General features: G+C 22.6%; 1 protein-coding gene across 4 annotated transcripts; it reads right to left on the bottom strand.

The window, feature by feature from the left end:
• Positions 1-1244: 1244 nt before the first annotated feature.
• LOC126896964 (FERM domain-containing protein 3) lies at positions 1245-16773 on the bottom strand. 4 transcript variants are annotated; one of them, XM_050670229.1, is made up of 12 exons: positions 16161-16773; positions 15236-15340; positions 15102-15144; positions 14793-14975; positions 14516-14727; positions 14303-14455; positions 13415-13429; positions 12336-12424; positions 12061-12257; positions 10441-10581; positions 10100-10150; positions 1245-3950 (listed from the first exon to the last, which is right to left on the bottom strand). In XM_050670229.1, the coding sequence occupies exons 1-12, from the start codon at positions 16254-16256 to the stop codon at positions 3625-3627; spliced, it is 1611 nt and encodes a 536-aa protein (XP_050526186.1). In that variant the 5' UTR covers positions 16257-16773; the 3' UTR covers positions 1245-3624. The 4 variants fall into 4 exon arrangements, with proteins under 4 accessions (XP_050526186.1, XP_050526185.1, XP_050526188.1 ...); XM_050670228.1 differs by having other exon boundaries at positions 12049-12257; positions 16161-16772; XM_050670231.1 differs by lacking the exon at positions 10100-10150 and having other exon boundaries at positions 12049-12257; positions 16161-16772.
• Positions 16774-16913: the final 140 nt, after the last annotated feature.

Genomic DNA, 16913 nt, shown 5'->3' with positions numbered 1-16913 from the left:
ACACATCATAGTAAAAGTAATACCTTTTCTATCGAAGCTAAGAAAGTGTATGAAAATTATTTTTATATACACGTACCACACCAGTTATATTTTTTGACGTTACTCACGTTATGTTAATACATTACCTATTTTTTTTTTTTTGTAGCAATATTTTTTTATGACACCATTTATTTAGCGACACTTATATAGCAAAAATATAACAAAAAAATTTGTTTCGCATTATGCAATGATAGCTTTGTCGGTCAATAGAGCAAATATCATATATACAGATGTAAAATCAAGTATGCATTTGTAACTATTTTTGGGCAGTCGGTATTGCCTTACTCTATGGGCAATAAAATAGCTGCTGCGGATAACACACACACGCGCACTAACATGTCAGAATAACAGCTACTGTTTGAAACCATTAGTTTGAACGTACAAAACAACCCGTTTTTGTTCCATCAGTACGACGACACTACTGATGCGATAAGAATTCTAAAAACATATCTGAATTCAGTATCATGTCACTTAGGTATCGGTCAGGCCACTTTTTTGAAATTGTGATTTCTTCAACGCAAAAATTTAAATTATTCAAAAATGTAAACTGTACTTAAGGGTTAAATACATCAAAAATTTAAAAAAATGGCCTGACCGATACCTAAGTGACATGATGCTGAATTCAAATATGTTTTCAGAATTCTTATCGCATCAGTAGTGTCGTGTGTAATAAGGCTCGCAGTGTAATAAGGCGGCTGATGAAAGAGACGAGGTGACCTTGTATCACAAAGTATACGATACCGTGTCAAATTTCAAGGATTCTTTGATACAAGTCAAAACACTAATTTCATAATTATCATGAAAAATATCATTGGTCATATGTATAATTTTTGCAATTACAGGCGTGTAAAAAAATAATTGTTAGTTTACACGTACAAATTATGTACAATTAGTGCATGGATCATTTTATTTATAAAAGTTTGTTCTCTATTTGTTTATTAGGTAGGCATTAAACTAGACTTTAACTAAACGAAGAGTATCAATTTTAAAAACTTATATTGAGCTTAATTTTGTACGATCAGTTAATAAATTTAAACTTTTAGTTAACTCCACAAACTTAATGAGTCAGTTCTGATGAAAAATAAAAATAAAATAGGCATAATTATATTTTCAACTTTTTGCGAAAAAAATTCTTTAATTAAATAACAATGACTCTAATATTATTCTATTACTAATGATAAAGGATAAAAAAAAAACAAGAGTTATAGTAAAAAAAATTTAAATATTTAATGGAAAAGCTGCATTTATAAACACTCATGGTTAAATTATTAAAACATATATTTCAATAAGATTAAAAAAAAGTACAAACCGTGAACATTACAGGTATAAACATTGTAACATTATTGTTAGCAATGTATATAGCTTACATATTTTGCATAAAATTAAAAAAAAATTAATACACATTTAGTTTTATTTCCATTTTAAAGACTAGAACAAATTACAAACACTGTTTTTGAAAATAACATGGAATGTTTCAGTTACATTTAAGAGAGAAAATAACATAATTGTAATAAGTACTCAAATTGAAAACAGAACTTTTTTTTTCATACTAATTGTATATTTATATAAAAATTCACACTTCAAACGTTTCATAATAAATAATTTGACGGACGGTGATATTTTATAAGTACAAACTATTAATAAAACACAAAAATTTACATGGTAAGCATTCGCCTTTTTGAATAGATTGTCATTGAACAAATTTATTTGAAACAATTAATTTTATAATGTATATTAAAAATAAAACGTTAAAACTAAGCGTTTTTTATACAATTTTTATAATTAATTGTAAGTTTAAACTTTTATGTTAAAAACTATAATGTATCGAATAAATGAATGTAAAATAAAATAGCACTTAATAAATGATAATTAAAGAATAGTGTATTCATGTTATATAATAATATATAAATAAAGCTGCTAAAAATTTAAGTACATAAATGGAACAGTGTCACATTGAGTATTACTGAGTAATTGGTCAATAATAATGGTATTGCAAAGATTAAATAAATATATTTCAAAATTCAAATAAACCGAAATATTAAATTATATAAAATAGTTTTTGTTAAGGAGATCATAAAAAATAGTTAATTTTGGAATGCATGGTAACTAGGTAGATAAATAAAATAAATATAGGCCAGGCTAATTATAAAAGTGATATGTAGGATAATTGATGTGAATAAATAAAAATGTGTGTTGAAAAAATGAAAAACAACTAATAAAAATATTTGAATTGTCTTAAAAAAATTATTTTTTGTCCAACACCAATTAAAAATTTGCCATTACCCGAAACGTTAAAAATCTAAATATAAGATTCCTTAACATAATATAAAATAATAATGAATACAAACTGTAAACGAATCTACATCAAAACAGTCCGCCTTAATGTAAAGTGGTTATTTTTTACTACTCTTAAATGTTAGTGACATAAGTTAGATCGGTAGTTATTATTAATTAATACATTACTAAAACCTATAGTGTATTCTGTAAAGATACTATAAAAAAAATTTAAATGACTAGCAACTTCATTAATTCAACTTAAAATTATAAAAATAAAAATTTAAATACACACATAATATCATGGGTATATTTAAAATAAAATATAAATTATTAAATATTATTCATTCTTAATATTATCTGTATAATTATTAATTGTAAATATGATCAAGAAATTGCAGTTAATCATTTTAAAGGACTCTGGTTTTTTCTGACTATTTTTATAATTAAAAAGTTATATAAAATTTTGAATAATGTTTAAAATGTAACTTTATTATAGATAATATAATTATGTAAAACCTAAAATTAAGGAAAAATTCATCACTACTAAAAATATTGGTAAAACAATAAAAAATATACTTATATATTAATTTACATACTATGGAAAGTTTAAGTATTCAGTAAAAAACTAACCACATTTCTTGAAGCACCGTCGTTTCAATAATTGTTATAGGTATAATATTTAATGTTGTACTAAATTTATTTAACGATTATTTTCAAATCATTTAAATAATTTTATGTATTATTATTCAAAAAATACTAAAGCGATCATTTCAAGAATATAAAATTACGAGAAAAATTAATATCGAACCAAAATAAGTAAAAGATTCTTCAATTATTTACACAGAAAATATACGATAAAGTGAAGAGTACAGAAAATATAATGTGGTAGCATAAAATCATTAATTTTACTTTTTATTGTCTCAAAAAATTAATGTTAAAAATTATAACTCTTTTTCATTGAGATGTTAATTAAAATTTAATTATTAGAAAATAAGTAACCCAACCATTCTCTTTGTTCAACATTTGAGTAACATTAAAATTTCAATACACAGACTTATTTGTATATTTGATTAAATAGTGACATGTTATGAATCAATTAAAACACTTAATAAAAACCATCACCAGCAACCAAATTAACTCGTGCTTATATTACTAAAATTTATATACTTAATATTATTTTTATACATACACAAACACATGTACGTTATAAACTAACCATATAAATTGTTTTCCCCAATTTCAACTTCCTCATAAACTGTTTTAGTATAAACTATTTATTTAACTTAAACTTTTTTACTTAGACCACAACTAGAAAAGTTTTGATCTTAGAAATCGCCCCATTAAAAATTCTTTGCCCGGATCATAATAATTACTTTTAAAAAATGCAATTTCTGGTATTTTTCTGACAGTAATCAGCAGATCGAAATTACTTTCAAATACTACAATCACAATCATAAGTATTAAAAATAATGTCAAGATGATTGGCAATATATAGTGGCGTAGGAAAGACATTGATGATGATACGTTCTTTTTTAATGGCTTGTTTTCAAAATGTTTTTGACCGGAGAGCTGATGGTTAAGTATCCCTTGTTTAAATGATGGCGAGGAGCTATCTGTAACCGTAGTTTGATTTTCTGCAATAAGACAATAATATGGTATTGTTAAAATACCCCGTCAATAAATATTTTAATATTAAATTTCGGATATTAAGTGTTTAAACTTTAGTCATATGAATTTAAAAGTTTACATTTATTTAAAACGAATATGATAAAAAACGGTTTATTAAAAGTATAATTCAATAAATATTAAAAAATATTTACAATATATTAGATAATTATTTTTAAGACAGAGAATATAAAATGATTGAATTATCAAATTTCCTGTGTTTCTTTACCCATTTTAGAACTATTTAAATTATTAAAATACAAATCATATAATATTCATTACATAGAATCAAATATATGATTATATCTTAATTTTTAACGTACATTTGTTTATAAGTTAAATACATTAATAAATTAGTTATTTAAGCTAATGATTATAAATAACAAAATAACATGCGATAGCAACATAACAAACCACTGAAAAAATATTTCTTTTATGAAGACATTGATTCAATGATTATAATATTTCATATTTATTAATAATAACGATTTCATAAATTACTTCTCATTAATTTTAATAATGTTGTATTATATTTAATAATAATAATAATTATGATGTTAATATAATAACGTCTTAAAAATTATTTAAATTAAAGAAAGAATAGTTTGTTCAATAATTAATGTCGCATTTTCATCTATAAATAGATAGAACATTTTTTTTATTTTTTACCTACTAAGTGAACATAGACATTAAACATATTTAAATACAGTTATACGTTTATTATTATTTAATACGCTTTCATAATATAGCAAATATAAGTATTGCTAATTTTGACTGTAAAATTTAGCGTTTCCGGAGACTTATTCAAAATTTTCTTAACGAGAACACATTAAGAGGTAAAAGAATTGTGTCCCTTGCGTCTCATTCTGTTTATTTAACCACTTATAAATTTTTTTCAACATTATTATTTTAGAAGAAATTTAATAGTTCAATCAAACCTAAAAAATATTCGTTTTTGTAGTGTTTTAAGTATTTCGAACTTACATTAATTATAATAGCAACATATAATAGAACCAGAACTTTTTAATCTAAAATAAAATCTCCTAAACATTCTTAAAAAAAAAAAAAAAAAAAAAACGAATTACCCCTTCGTTTATATGTATTCCACTTCACTTCAATTATTAATAATTATATCGCACGCCTGGATAAATAACTCGCAAACAAACTCAGATATCATTTTATAAAATATATTATTAATTTAGTATTTTTAAGGGTTGGTGTGGCCAAGTTGGTTATACGACATCAATGCCTGATATGAGTTGTCACCCTTATTTGTAAGGCCACTAAAGTATTAAAAAAATATGATTAGGTTCACAGTTTAATACTATTTAAAAATGAAAACAAATCAGCGATCAAAGTGTTAAAAATCACTAAATTAACCAGATTAACGAGAGCTCTACGCAATACTTATACGGAGCTCATCTTTAATCTTCTTTGGCATTCAACATCAATTGATTCATCATTTCTGTAGTATTAAATTAAGGAGTGACAATGTAAATTCATATAAAATTTATTAATTCATCTTAAAAGTCAAAAATATTTTGGATACACAGACTGTTTTAATATAAAATTAGTAATTCTAAAAAATTGAATAAAATTAACTTGTAACTGACAAAAGTGAGTTTTGAAGTGAATTTTCATATATAATATTAAAAATTGAGCTTCATATGTAATGAAAACTATTCATTTTAATTAAGTTTTTTTTGTTTGACATTATGAAGTCTCGATACCTTTTTGGTATAGAACGTAAAAAATAAATATCCGATAATTATGCTACAAAAAATATTTGGAGTAAATAATTTTAAAAGAAAAAATATATAAAAATAACTTTAAAATTAGTTTTATTTTAACATGATAAATTATTATATTCATATTTAAAATTAATAATATATTAAAAATATTAACTAAAAAAAAAAGGAAGGCGGTTGGTTCATGTTCGACATAAAAATCAACGATTATAAGTACTGAAGTCTTTATAAATTTGAATACTATGTAATTTATATATATATATAGTATTATTTTAACTTTATATTTATAGATTATTTTAACTAAAAAAATAAAGATTCTAAATTTTTCAACTTATAATGTCAATAATAATTTCTATTCAGAAGAATTCGTCAATATTATAATAAAAAATATTTCATATAAAAAAAAATAAACTAAACTTTCTAAATATATTAAGCCCAACCTAACCATCAGATTTTATTCTAATAGGTGCTAAACAATTTGGATATATTCAGATTTTTACAAAAAAAGTCATGTAAAACAATAAATAATTTACTTTGGTAAAGAACTTAGACCCCTACCAATTTTTTCTAATTATAAACAATAATTATTAAAAATGAAAAAAAAATTCAGGCAATTCTTGAGGAGTGGACATCGATTTCAAAAAATATGTTGATCTACTTACAAATTTTTATATAGTTGTATTATAACTATATTAATGTGCAATAATTGACTTGTTAGTTGTTATCAAAAACTAAAATATGTCTAAACTAACATTTATATCATTAATTAATAATATAATTGAAAAACAAATATTTTAATGGCATAGCGCAGAAGTGTGATAGATGACATTTTATAATAAAATAATTTATAGATGAATTATTAACTAACACGTCTGTGCAGAATTTTAGAATTAAATAAATATGATCAATTTTATAATTAAATCCTTACAAGTTATTTAAATTGTAATTATAGATAATTATCTAAAACCAATTTAAATTACACTTTAACTACTTATAAGCACATAATATAAAAGCTCTTCTTCAAATATGTGTAGTTGAATATTATATAAATAATATAATATTTCTGTTATCGTAAATCTCACTAAATTCATCAAAAAGTATAAATCATTTTTTTTTAAATCTTTTAGTTATGTGTTTTTCTTAATTTATCAATAAAAAAATATTTGAACTTTGATTTAAATACACTAGTTTTGAAATAAAAATGTAACTCATCTTATCAAAGAAAATATCGTTGAATTAATGAAATTTTTCGTAATTATATTACTAAAAACTATACTTTAAATCGAAGATGCCATTTCATTGATTTAAAGGTTTGTTTCTGAGTGTATTGGTCTATTTTGTTCAACGATTCATCTAAAGATCACATATAATATTTATTTGATGTCATCACCAGTGGCGGTCTAATGATTTTTAAATGGGAAGAAATGAAAAACCTTGATAAAAATCATGGGAGCTAACATATCCCAGAGCTTTTTTATTTGTATTACTATATCAATATGTTATTAGATAATAATGGACTACTAAATGCATAAATGGCTTTCCTTTTATTTAGCCTATTTCAAAAATTTAATTTATTTTAAAATAATAATATCAATAACTTAATAAATCTTATCAATAATTTAATAGGATTATCTATTATAAAGTGTAAAATCCATAATTAATCATTAAGGATTTGACACTCAATTTCTTGGAAACAATTAAAAATTTTGTAGAGGAAAAATTTGTTTTATACAAAAATGTCTACAATAATGCGAAGTTCATTATTTTTTTTTATTACTTTAGGAATAAGGATAATAAACTTAAACTTTAATTTTCTTTAGTGGGAATCCCTAATTATTATTATTGATTATTTTATGTTTGATATTATTTAAGCAAAAAAAAAAAACAAACTTTATTATTATAATTCTATTTGTTCAATAATAATCTTGTTTAATGAGCCATAAATTATTATCAGTATTTATTCTTACTATTATAAGTGATAGATAAGATAACAAAGATTGCCTATAATTTTTTTTTGCCCTAATAAAGAAATTAATTCTACCCTTATAAAACAAAAGGGATTAAAAAAAAAATATTTTATGATTAATAAACTGAGAAAAATATGTAACTCATAGATATCAAACATAAATTCTCAACATTATATTGATATTTTTCAAATTTAATTAGTGGTTAGCGATAACAGAGTTAATATTAATTAAATAAGAAAAAACAAATAGAAAAATTTTTATGATTAGCTAATAAAAAATAAATAAGTACAAAATTATAATTTGATATTTTAATCATAAAAATGTTAATTTTGTGTTTAGATATCATACAAATCATTTTGTACCTACTACACTTGAACCAAATGTTATATGATTTAAAGCAAAGCCTCTAAGCATTAAGTTAAAATCAATTATTAATATATGTTAATAATCATATGAATAATGAATAACTGTGAAGCACAAAAATAAATATATTGTAAAAGCATTTAATCTGTGATATTAAGCTACATCATGATTTTAAGTTAACTTGTAAAACTTTATTTTAACACAATAAAAACATTTAAATAAATGCATTACAGTCTAATTTTTAGACAACTATGAAATTCAAAAAATATTTGTTTGAAGTAATCCATTTGTAGAGTGATCGGTTTACCATAAACCACTCAAATACTATAAAAAAAGTTAAAATATTGAAAAATAATTTTTGATTTCTTTTAGTTATATTTAATTCTCAGATTCCAATTACTTTTTAGAATCCCTTATAATTTAAAAGGATGTCAACATTATTTTTTAAAATGATAACATACATATTTAGCCAGTTTATAAAAAAGGAAATGATCAAATTTAGAAAATAACTGGTCAATAACAACTTTTGGACATTATTCTTATTGTTATACCTAGACGGGACAATGAGCATAGCCAGGAAATGACTTACAATAATATTACTTAAAATAATAATAACTTCTAGAATACTGGTCCGAAGGTTGTTAACGACCAGTTGTTTTCTTAATTAGATTATTTACTATTTTATAAACTTGTTTAATATGTTGCTATTTAACAAAATAAAGTTGACATCTTTATATGTTATAAGTAGTAATGAACATTTCAGAATATTTTAAACTTACAAATTGTAATCGATAGTTTTTTTAAAACTATAGAATAACTATTCATATTGTTTTCATGCAACTGAATAGTTTGTTTTTAGCATAAACTATCAAATATTTATAAAACTATTGAATAGTTCAATATTTACTATTCCATATTTCCTATCACTAGTTATACTAGTTATCACTAAAGGTATAATTCAAAAATCTATTTATTAGCTGATAATCAAGAAATATATGTAATATTTTATTTATTTTGAGAGTAATCGAAAGGTTTTTGATAAACTGATCAACCTATATAATCAAAATTAAAACTTTCCCTGTTTATTAATTATTTTTTAAAGGGTGCATTAAAAAAAAATGCACGGGTTTTGAAAAAGTTATAAATTAATAAATACCTAACATAGAGTCTTGATTTTTTTCATTCAAAACTAAATTAGTTTTTATTTTTCATTTTTTATTAAATACAACATTATTAAAATGACTCTCATAAGGAGCAATAAACTAATATAGTCAATTTTTTTTTTTTATTTCCCTTTAGATAACCCCTTATATAAAAATCATGCATGCTTAAATCATGTGAGCCTGCGAATAATCCACATTATGTCTAAGAAAAATTATTTGTGTAAGGTATATAATTTGATTTTATAAAATCTAAAATTTTCACCCTACTAAATCATTGCATCAACTTAAAATGTTTTGTTGTAATGATCATGATGATACCCTTCCCAAACTTCTATCCTTGCCAAAAGCTGATCACTAAACTTTCAAAACCCGAGTATTTATTCATTGCACCCTTTATTAAAACCTATTATAATATAAAATAATATTTTTTTATTCAAAAAAATTAATTCATTATTCTTTCTCTCATTCAATAGTGGACTAATGATACTAATAAAATACTGAATAAGATTTACAAAAATAAAAATAATAATTACAACAACTTAATTTGAGTTAATTTATAAGTAAAAAACTATATATTTATATACCGTTCTACAAAACGTTCATATCATGTTTTTATGATCTTGGTAAATAAGAATAATAATTTAAAAAAAAAAAAAATGATTACTTCATTAAAACTGTTTGATATAAATATACTCAAATAAAATAATAAAATAGAAATAATTGTAAATGTTAAAATAAACTGTACAAATCAAAAAGTGGTAAGTCAGATTTCATTTACTGACAACAAAGCGATTATATTAATTAGGTTGTAATGAAACAAAGTATGACTTTGGAATAAAACCAAAAAAATCCAACATATTTGACACCAAGCACTTACCAAGTATAAAATGATTTTGCTTAGTATCTTCATGAATGGCATCTTGTTTGGCTAAGAAATTACAATAAATTCAAATAATTTATTTTGAGATTTATGAAAACTAACTTATTACTTATCTAATATATTCAGAGGCGTATTTATAAGGGGTTTTTCAGATCAACTCCTTCAGAACCTAAATATATTATATAATTTGATATCTTGAAAGGACTAAAAAATCATTTTCTTATGTAACATTCCAATATATATAAAAAAAAAAAACCTAGATACGCCACTGACTGTTTTAATTGAACAATTTTTGACAAATAAGAAAATAAATAAAACAAATTTATAATTTAACTTACTTTTGGGTGTACACGATTCTTGATCTTCCAATAAAGTTTCCAAAACAGTATGAGAATTTTCATTATGAGAAAATGAATCTTTTGATGTGTTATATTCCTCGCCAGAATTAGATAAAGAACGTGGAAGACTGTTGGATCCCACTAAAAATAAAGTTATGATAATATAATGCACAACAATATAATAAATTGTTTAAAAAATTATATTAAAAAAATTGTTTTTACGATAATAAAAAATATATGTAAAGGCACACATGATATTTGGAATATTAGTCACAACAAATAATAACCTTGTTTCTTACATGATATCATAAAAAAAATAAGGTAGCCAACCTACATGGCGGGATATAAAATGAGACTAAAGTAGAATTTTAAAGCAAAATAATGAATTAAGTATCAAAGTTAATTTAATATTTTTAAGAAATAATAATAGAAAAAAATGTATGTTGTTTTTTTTTGTGCCATAATAAGTTAAGCTACTAAATAAGAAAAAAAATTTTTTTTTTTATAATTGGCCATGTCAAATTATTAAATGTTAAATGTAAATTTATGTTAAGTATTAAATAAAGAGATAATAATTTTCTACAATTATTGTAGACAAATTAATTAATTAATTATGTAACTGAAGTCTGTTGAGCCATTGACAATTAAAGTACATCATAACCTTGTGACAAATTGTTACACAATATTAATTATCAAGGAATGACTTTATACAAAACAGTTATCATATAAACTAAAGGGAGATGATTTTTGATGGGTAAAGAAATATAAAATACATGAGTCCATTAAAAATGAAATACACCAGAAAAAGAGTTTGTGGTTAGGTTAAATTAAGAGAACAGCTAATAAAGGAAACAATAAGAGAAAAAAAATCAGACATTATTAAAATAAATATTACATCTACAACTTTTATAATAGAGAACATCCTTGGGTATCTATTTAACACAGTAGTACCGCATAAATACAGCAAGTATACAACCTATATGATTGATTTTAAACAGATAGGTTTAGTTTCTATGATGTTAGGACACCCAGAAAAATATGCACTATGCCAAAACAATGTGATAAAACATATAACCTAGTGCAATAAAATAAATAATACTTAAATATAAAATGGATATATTTTGACACATCTAATGTATTTGGGGCCTAAAATCCTAAATAATAAAAATATATACAAAAATTCAACACATGTGATTTTAGCACAGCTAAAAACTAGTTCAAAACATTAATGGAAATAAATTGATACATGACCCTTATTAGTACATAGCTGACTGTCCCAAACACTCAAAAAAAATATATACAACACATTGTAGAAAGTAAATAGTATAATATAACACATTTAGCATGCAGTCGTCTCAATCAGGACATTCAAAATAAAATTTAGTCATGTTGAAAAAGAAATATACCAGAAAATAATTAAAATTATTGAGTAACCAGTCAAACTAGGAGGAAGGGACCCCTTTTTTATATTGCCAATTGTTTGCAAAAACATAAAACACACAAATAGTAAAAAGTACATAATAGGGGTTACCTATTTGTCATGTTACATATTATTCATAATCTATTTTTTTATAAATTGTTGAATAACTACTTAATAAGAATACATACAAGTTTGATTACCAACTAAAGGTGTAGATGGTTCACTTGATGCCTTACGTCGTAAACTACCAACACGAGTTACTGATGGAGATTCGCGGATGATTGATGTATCTTCTAATATTTCACGTTCAACACGTCCACTATACTTGAATTTAGTACCCCAAGAAAAAAATCCTCCACCCGATACTACATTGGGAACTTCTGAACTTGAAGGAAATCTTAAGTTGTACATATTTTACCATTAGAATAAAGTTTAAGACAGAAATATATATATTTTTTTTTTCTTAAGTACATACGTGAAAAATAGCATTTGTTCCATAGCACATTTCCAAACATGACGACATGAAGAACCTTTTGGACATTTAAACCCTATAGTTTGTTTTTTCTGTAAAAAAAGAAATTATCTAAATATATTGTAATAAAAGAGCTTATAATATAATTCTCTTTTCAAAAATGAAAAATAAAATATAAGTTTTTTTTAGAGTGAACCCCAATAACAAAAGAAGACTTAAAATTTATACCAAAATACAGAGATTTAAAGGAAATTAACAATAATACATAAAATACTTAATAGTGTACAATTAGTGATGAAAAATATAATTTCACATTGTCAAATAATTATTCAAAAAAAAAAAAAAAATTTCACAAAAATAATTACTATTATTAATAAAAGACTTTTGCTGAAATAAAAAATGCCAATTTAATATTTAAAATAAAGTATTTATTAAAAAGATATTTTGTTCTAAAATAAAGTTAATGGATTCTTTTTACTTTTTCAAAATTTCAAAATAGCCAATTTTTAGACCATTTATATATAATAATTTGATGGATCAATAACAAATTATATAAGTGCTTCTAAAGTTTAAAAAATTTTTATACATTCAAATGGTATGTAACCTAAGTATGTGGGTACTGTTCATACTAGTGGTAAGTATACTCAGCACATGTTCCATGCCTATTATATGTATAAAAATACTTGTATCTTGATAAGTAATTGTGCCATCAATATTTTTTCTAAGGGATAAAAAATTGTTATATTGCCTTTTTCTAAATCTTTCTATTCTATATCTAAATAATATATCAAAATTAAAAATTCTTTATTAGTGATAAATAAAAAATATGCTTTCAACATAATGTAAAACATATTTAAATAATTATTTATTTAATTATAAAAATAACAATTATTTGATAAATTTATAATAAAATTAAAAATAATAAATATATTAAAATAGAAGAATATTTAAAACAATATAATATTGGCTAGGTTAGTTGATATTTACATAAATTATTTTAATTTTATAAATACTTTTATTTGTATTGTAAATAATATATAGTTTATAGTTTTACTATAAATTAATAATAAAAAATGTGTTACCTTTATTCTTTGATCCTAAGAAGCATGAAAATAATTTATGAATATGGGGTAAATATACATGAATATATGTTTAACTATAATTTAGATAATATCTTTAAAAATATAAAATTTAACATTTATTTTTTTTAGAAAGTTAATAGTATTATTTACTTAATAATTTTCAAAAAAATGTGGTTCCAATCCCCTCTCTTTCCTCTTAAATATTTAATAACATTAGATTTTAAAATGGAAACAAATACTAAGTAAGTCACAAAGATATGACAAATCTAATAAATGTTGATCCAATTATCATTTCCTTGAATTTTTTTTTTTTAATAATAATTATTGCAACGTTAAATTTTGTACTAAGTATAATTTTTATAATTTATCACTAAGAAATTTTTTTAAATTTTGTAATGGCTACTTTTTAGGTCTTTTCCTACAAACATTTTAATACATAAACTGAATATGTATTATAATGTTTCGTGACTCATACTGTATGTTTAATTCCAAACTATATTTAAGAAGTCATTAACTTTTTAATAAAGACTGGAGATAAAGTGCTGGTCTATATTTATTTCTAGGTATTAACGAGTTACTTTTCTTGCCTTATTATAAAAATACTAATATCATTTAAAATACTAATTTTAATATCATTATGAACCAGTTATTTTTATCAATAGATCATTTTAAGGAAGAAAGTTATTATAACTATTTTCTGAAAGTTATAAAATTCTATCAATTTCTAAAAATAAAAAAATATTATTGTTCTATATTTTTAAGGATATTGTATGATTCATAATATAACACTCGTACTGTATAAATACATGTAGGAAAATAAACAAAATAAATGCTTAAAAAATATTGTGCAGTATAAAAGTTTTAAGTTCTTATAAATAGAAGTAATACCTCATTAAGTATAACATGAATTATAAACATTTTGCCTTCATAATTTATTTTTTGAACTTGTGGCCAACTGAAATGATTAATTTTTTTACTACCTTGAAATGTTAAAATTCCAGTGTGATTAATGCCCAAGTATAGTTGATTGCCCCGTTGGTCCTATAAAATAAAATAATTGTTAAACATTAAATTTCATAACATAAAGAATTAAATAATCACTTTAACAGCATGTGGATCAATGCCATAAGTATCTAAAACACAAGCTTTTTTCAAAAACATTGTTTCAACTTCTGCTGCAGTTTTTCCTTTCAACTCATTCTTATGAATGTCCATCATTTTTTCTTCTAATTGAACAGTTTGTTTTAATAGAATCTTTAATTCATTCACATAATTATCTATGTGCTCATCAGGATTATAATCACCTAACTCAGCTAAAAATACAAATTAGACATACATCATAAGATTTGATTTTTTAATGAACAACTAAAAAAATTACCTTGTAATATACAAGCTCCTAAAAAGGCAGCTTCAGGAACATTACAATAAAGTCGACCATGTAACAAATCTCTTTTTAATTGTAGATATATTTGATAACGTGTTATGTCTTCTTTAAGTCGAAAAGGATTAGGTGGGTAAAATTTTACCCTAAAACTAAATAATATATTATCGGCTTCAACATCTTAAAAAAAAAAAATTAAAATTATTACTCAATAAACTGAAATAATATAATAGTAATAAAAATTAAAAACTAGATTGGTTTTATGCTTATTGAAGGGGTGACTAGAATTTTTTTTTTTTATCTTACCTCGTATTTGTTTAATGATTGATTTAGATGGTTCAAGCCAATGCTAAAAAAATAATTTTTCGATTAAAATGAATTTGAAAATAAAATCAGTATACATTATCATTAAATAATCAATATTTATTTTTACTTCTTACCCTTTGACGTTTGTTATCAACATATCGTAAACCAAAATAATCCTTTTCAATCAAATTTAACTGTTCACAAACTCTGTCTATCAGAAAGCTGCATTTATCATTTCCCTGAATAAAAAGATAAAAATATTTATCAGTTAGAACATGCAAGCAAATAAGTATTTATTTATTACATGTTTTTGACCAATATAAAATAATAACTGTAAAGACTGAACTTTACTTATAATAAATTTTTTTTAGACTCCTTAATACATATATTTAGTAAGATAAAATTATATATATCACATACGAGGTATAAAATATTTGAAAAACTAATATTGAAGAAATTTAATTTGTTTACATAAAAATATAAAGTAAACGTAAAATAAATAATTAATTATGCAATATTAATATTAAGTATATTATAGATATCTTATAATTATTTTTTTAAGATAACTTAAATACTAAATTGTTTGTCAAAATGCAAATTAATAATAGTTATAAAAATAGACAAGCTAGTAGTCATAATTATAATAATTAAAATGAAAATATTATAATTATACCCATTTATAATTTATAAAATGACACTTAAACCTTTTTACATAACATTAAATTCTAACATACACACATACTAAATTTTCTCTGAACAATAAATATATAACTTTTACTAGAAATAATATGTGTGGTTTTAAATATTTTTTATAGAAAAGTGGTTAACTTCATTATATTTTAAACTATAGCCTACTGTGAAATTCAATTATTAGAGTGAATGTATTCTAAATAATTTAATGCACTGATTAATCTAATGCATTTATTAAATTACTAACATACTTCGAACAATTAAAACAATACAATGAAAAGAAAACTATTAATAATAAAAATATTAAAAAAAATGTATTTACCTGAAATNAACTATTAATAATAAAAATATTTAAAAAAATGTATTTACCTGAAATTCTAATTCCAATAACTGAGTATCTTCTAATAGACGTACAGTACATTTGATAGAAGAATTGACAGAGTTTTTACTATTAAACTTAATCATGTTATGTAATAGACTTTTTTCTAAATAGTTATTAAATCTTCTTGTGAATTAAAAAATATATTATTGTTAGTTTAGAAACGTAAAATAATCGAATGAGTGCGTAAACAAAACGCGCATTTCAATTAGGACCTTCGTCCAGCACTAATATGATTAAACATTAAATTTAACGGATGAATACGCGTTATATTAGATCACTGATACAGAATTATATAGTAAACGGCCAAGTATTGTTATTATGTTAAAACAATTTTTTTCCAAAGAAAACTATGAAAAAGAGAGAATTACGAGATTACAGCATTACTCTTATCTCATTTCTCCTACTTCTGTTTATATTTAGTTTTGATTTTTTCCTCCACTCAGAATATTCCAATGATTGCAAGTATTGAATTGCAAATTCCACAATTTTTTAAAAATAATTATAAAATAGTCTTCCTTAAAATAAAATATGACAAGCACATAAAATAATTAAGTCGCAATTGAATGATTGAATTTAGGCGTCCATTTTTGTCGTTTAGCGGTCTTTTGTTTATGAAAACGAAAACCACATTTAAAATTTATTGACGTTGAGGCAACACTGTTGAGTTTAAAGACTTATAAGAGGGGATACATTTTAAGTTGCGGTTGTGATAAGAGGAATTGCTTGGAAAGCGGCGGCAT

The sequence above is a fragment of the Daktulosphaira vitifoliae genome, unplaced genomic scaffold (assembly GCF_025091365.1).
Source record: "Daktulosphaira vitifoliae isolate Bord-2020 unplaced genomic scaffold, ASM2509136v1 Scaffold_1, whole genome shotgun sequence".
In the NCBI taxonomy this organism is placed as follows: domain Eukaryota; kingdom Metazoa; phylum Arthropoda; class Insecta; order Hemiptera; family Phylloxeridae; genus Daktulosphaira; species Daktulosphaira vitifoliae.
This window is presented reverse-complemented; position numbering and strand designations above follow the sequence as displayed.

Coding starts and splice junctions, on each gene's coding strand:
- LOC126896964 (XM_050670228.1), bottom strand. CDS start 16,256: ATGATTAAGTTTAATAGTAAAAACTCTGTCAATTCTTCTATCAAATGT. Junction 15,341..16,160: donor TATTGGAATTAGAATTTCAG/GTAAATACATTT, acceptor CTTTTTATTCAG/GGAAATGATAAATGCAGCTT. Junction 3,951..10,099: donor GCAAAATCATTTTATACTTG/GTAAGTGCTTGG, acceptor GTCTTATTGCAG/AAAATCAAACTACGGTTACA.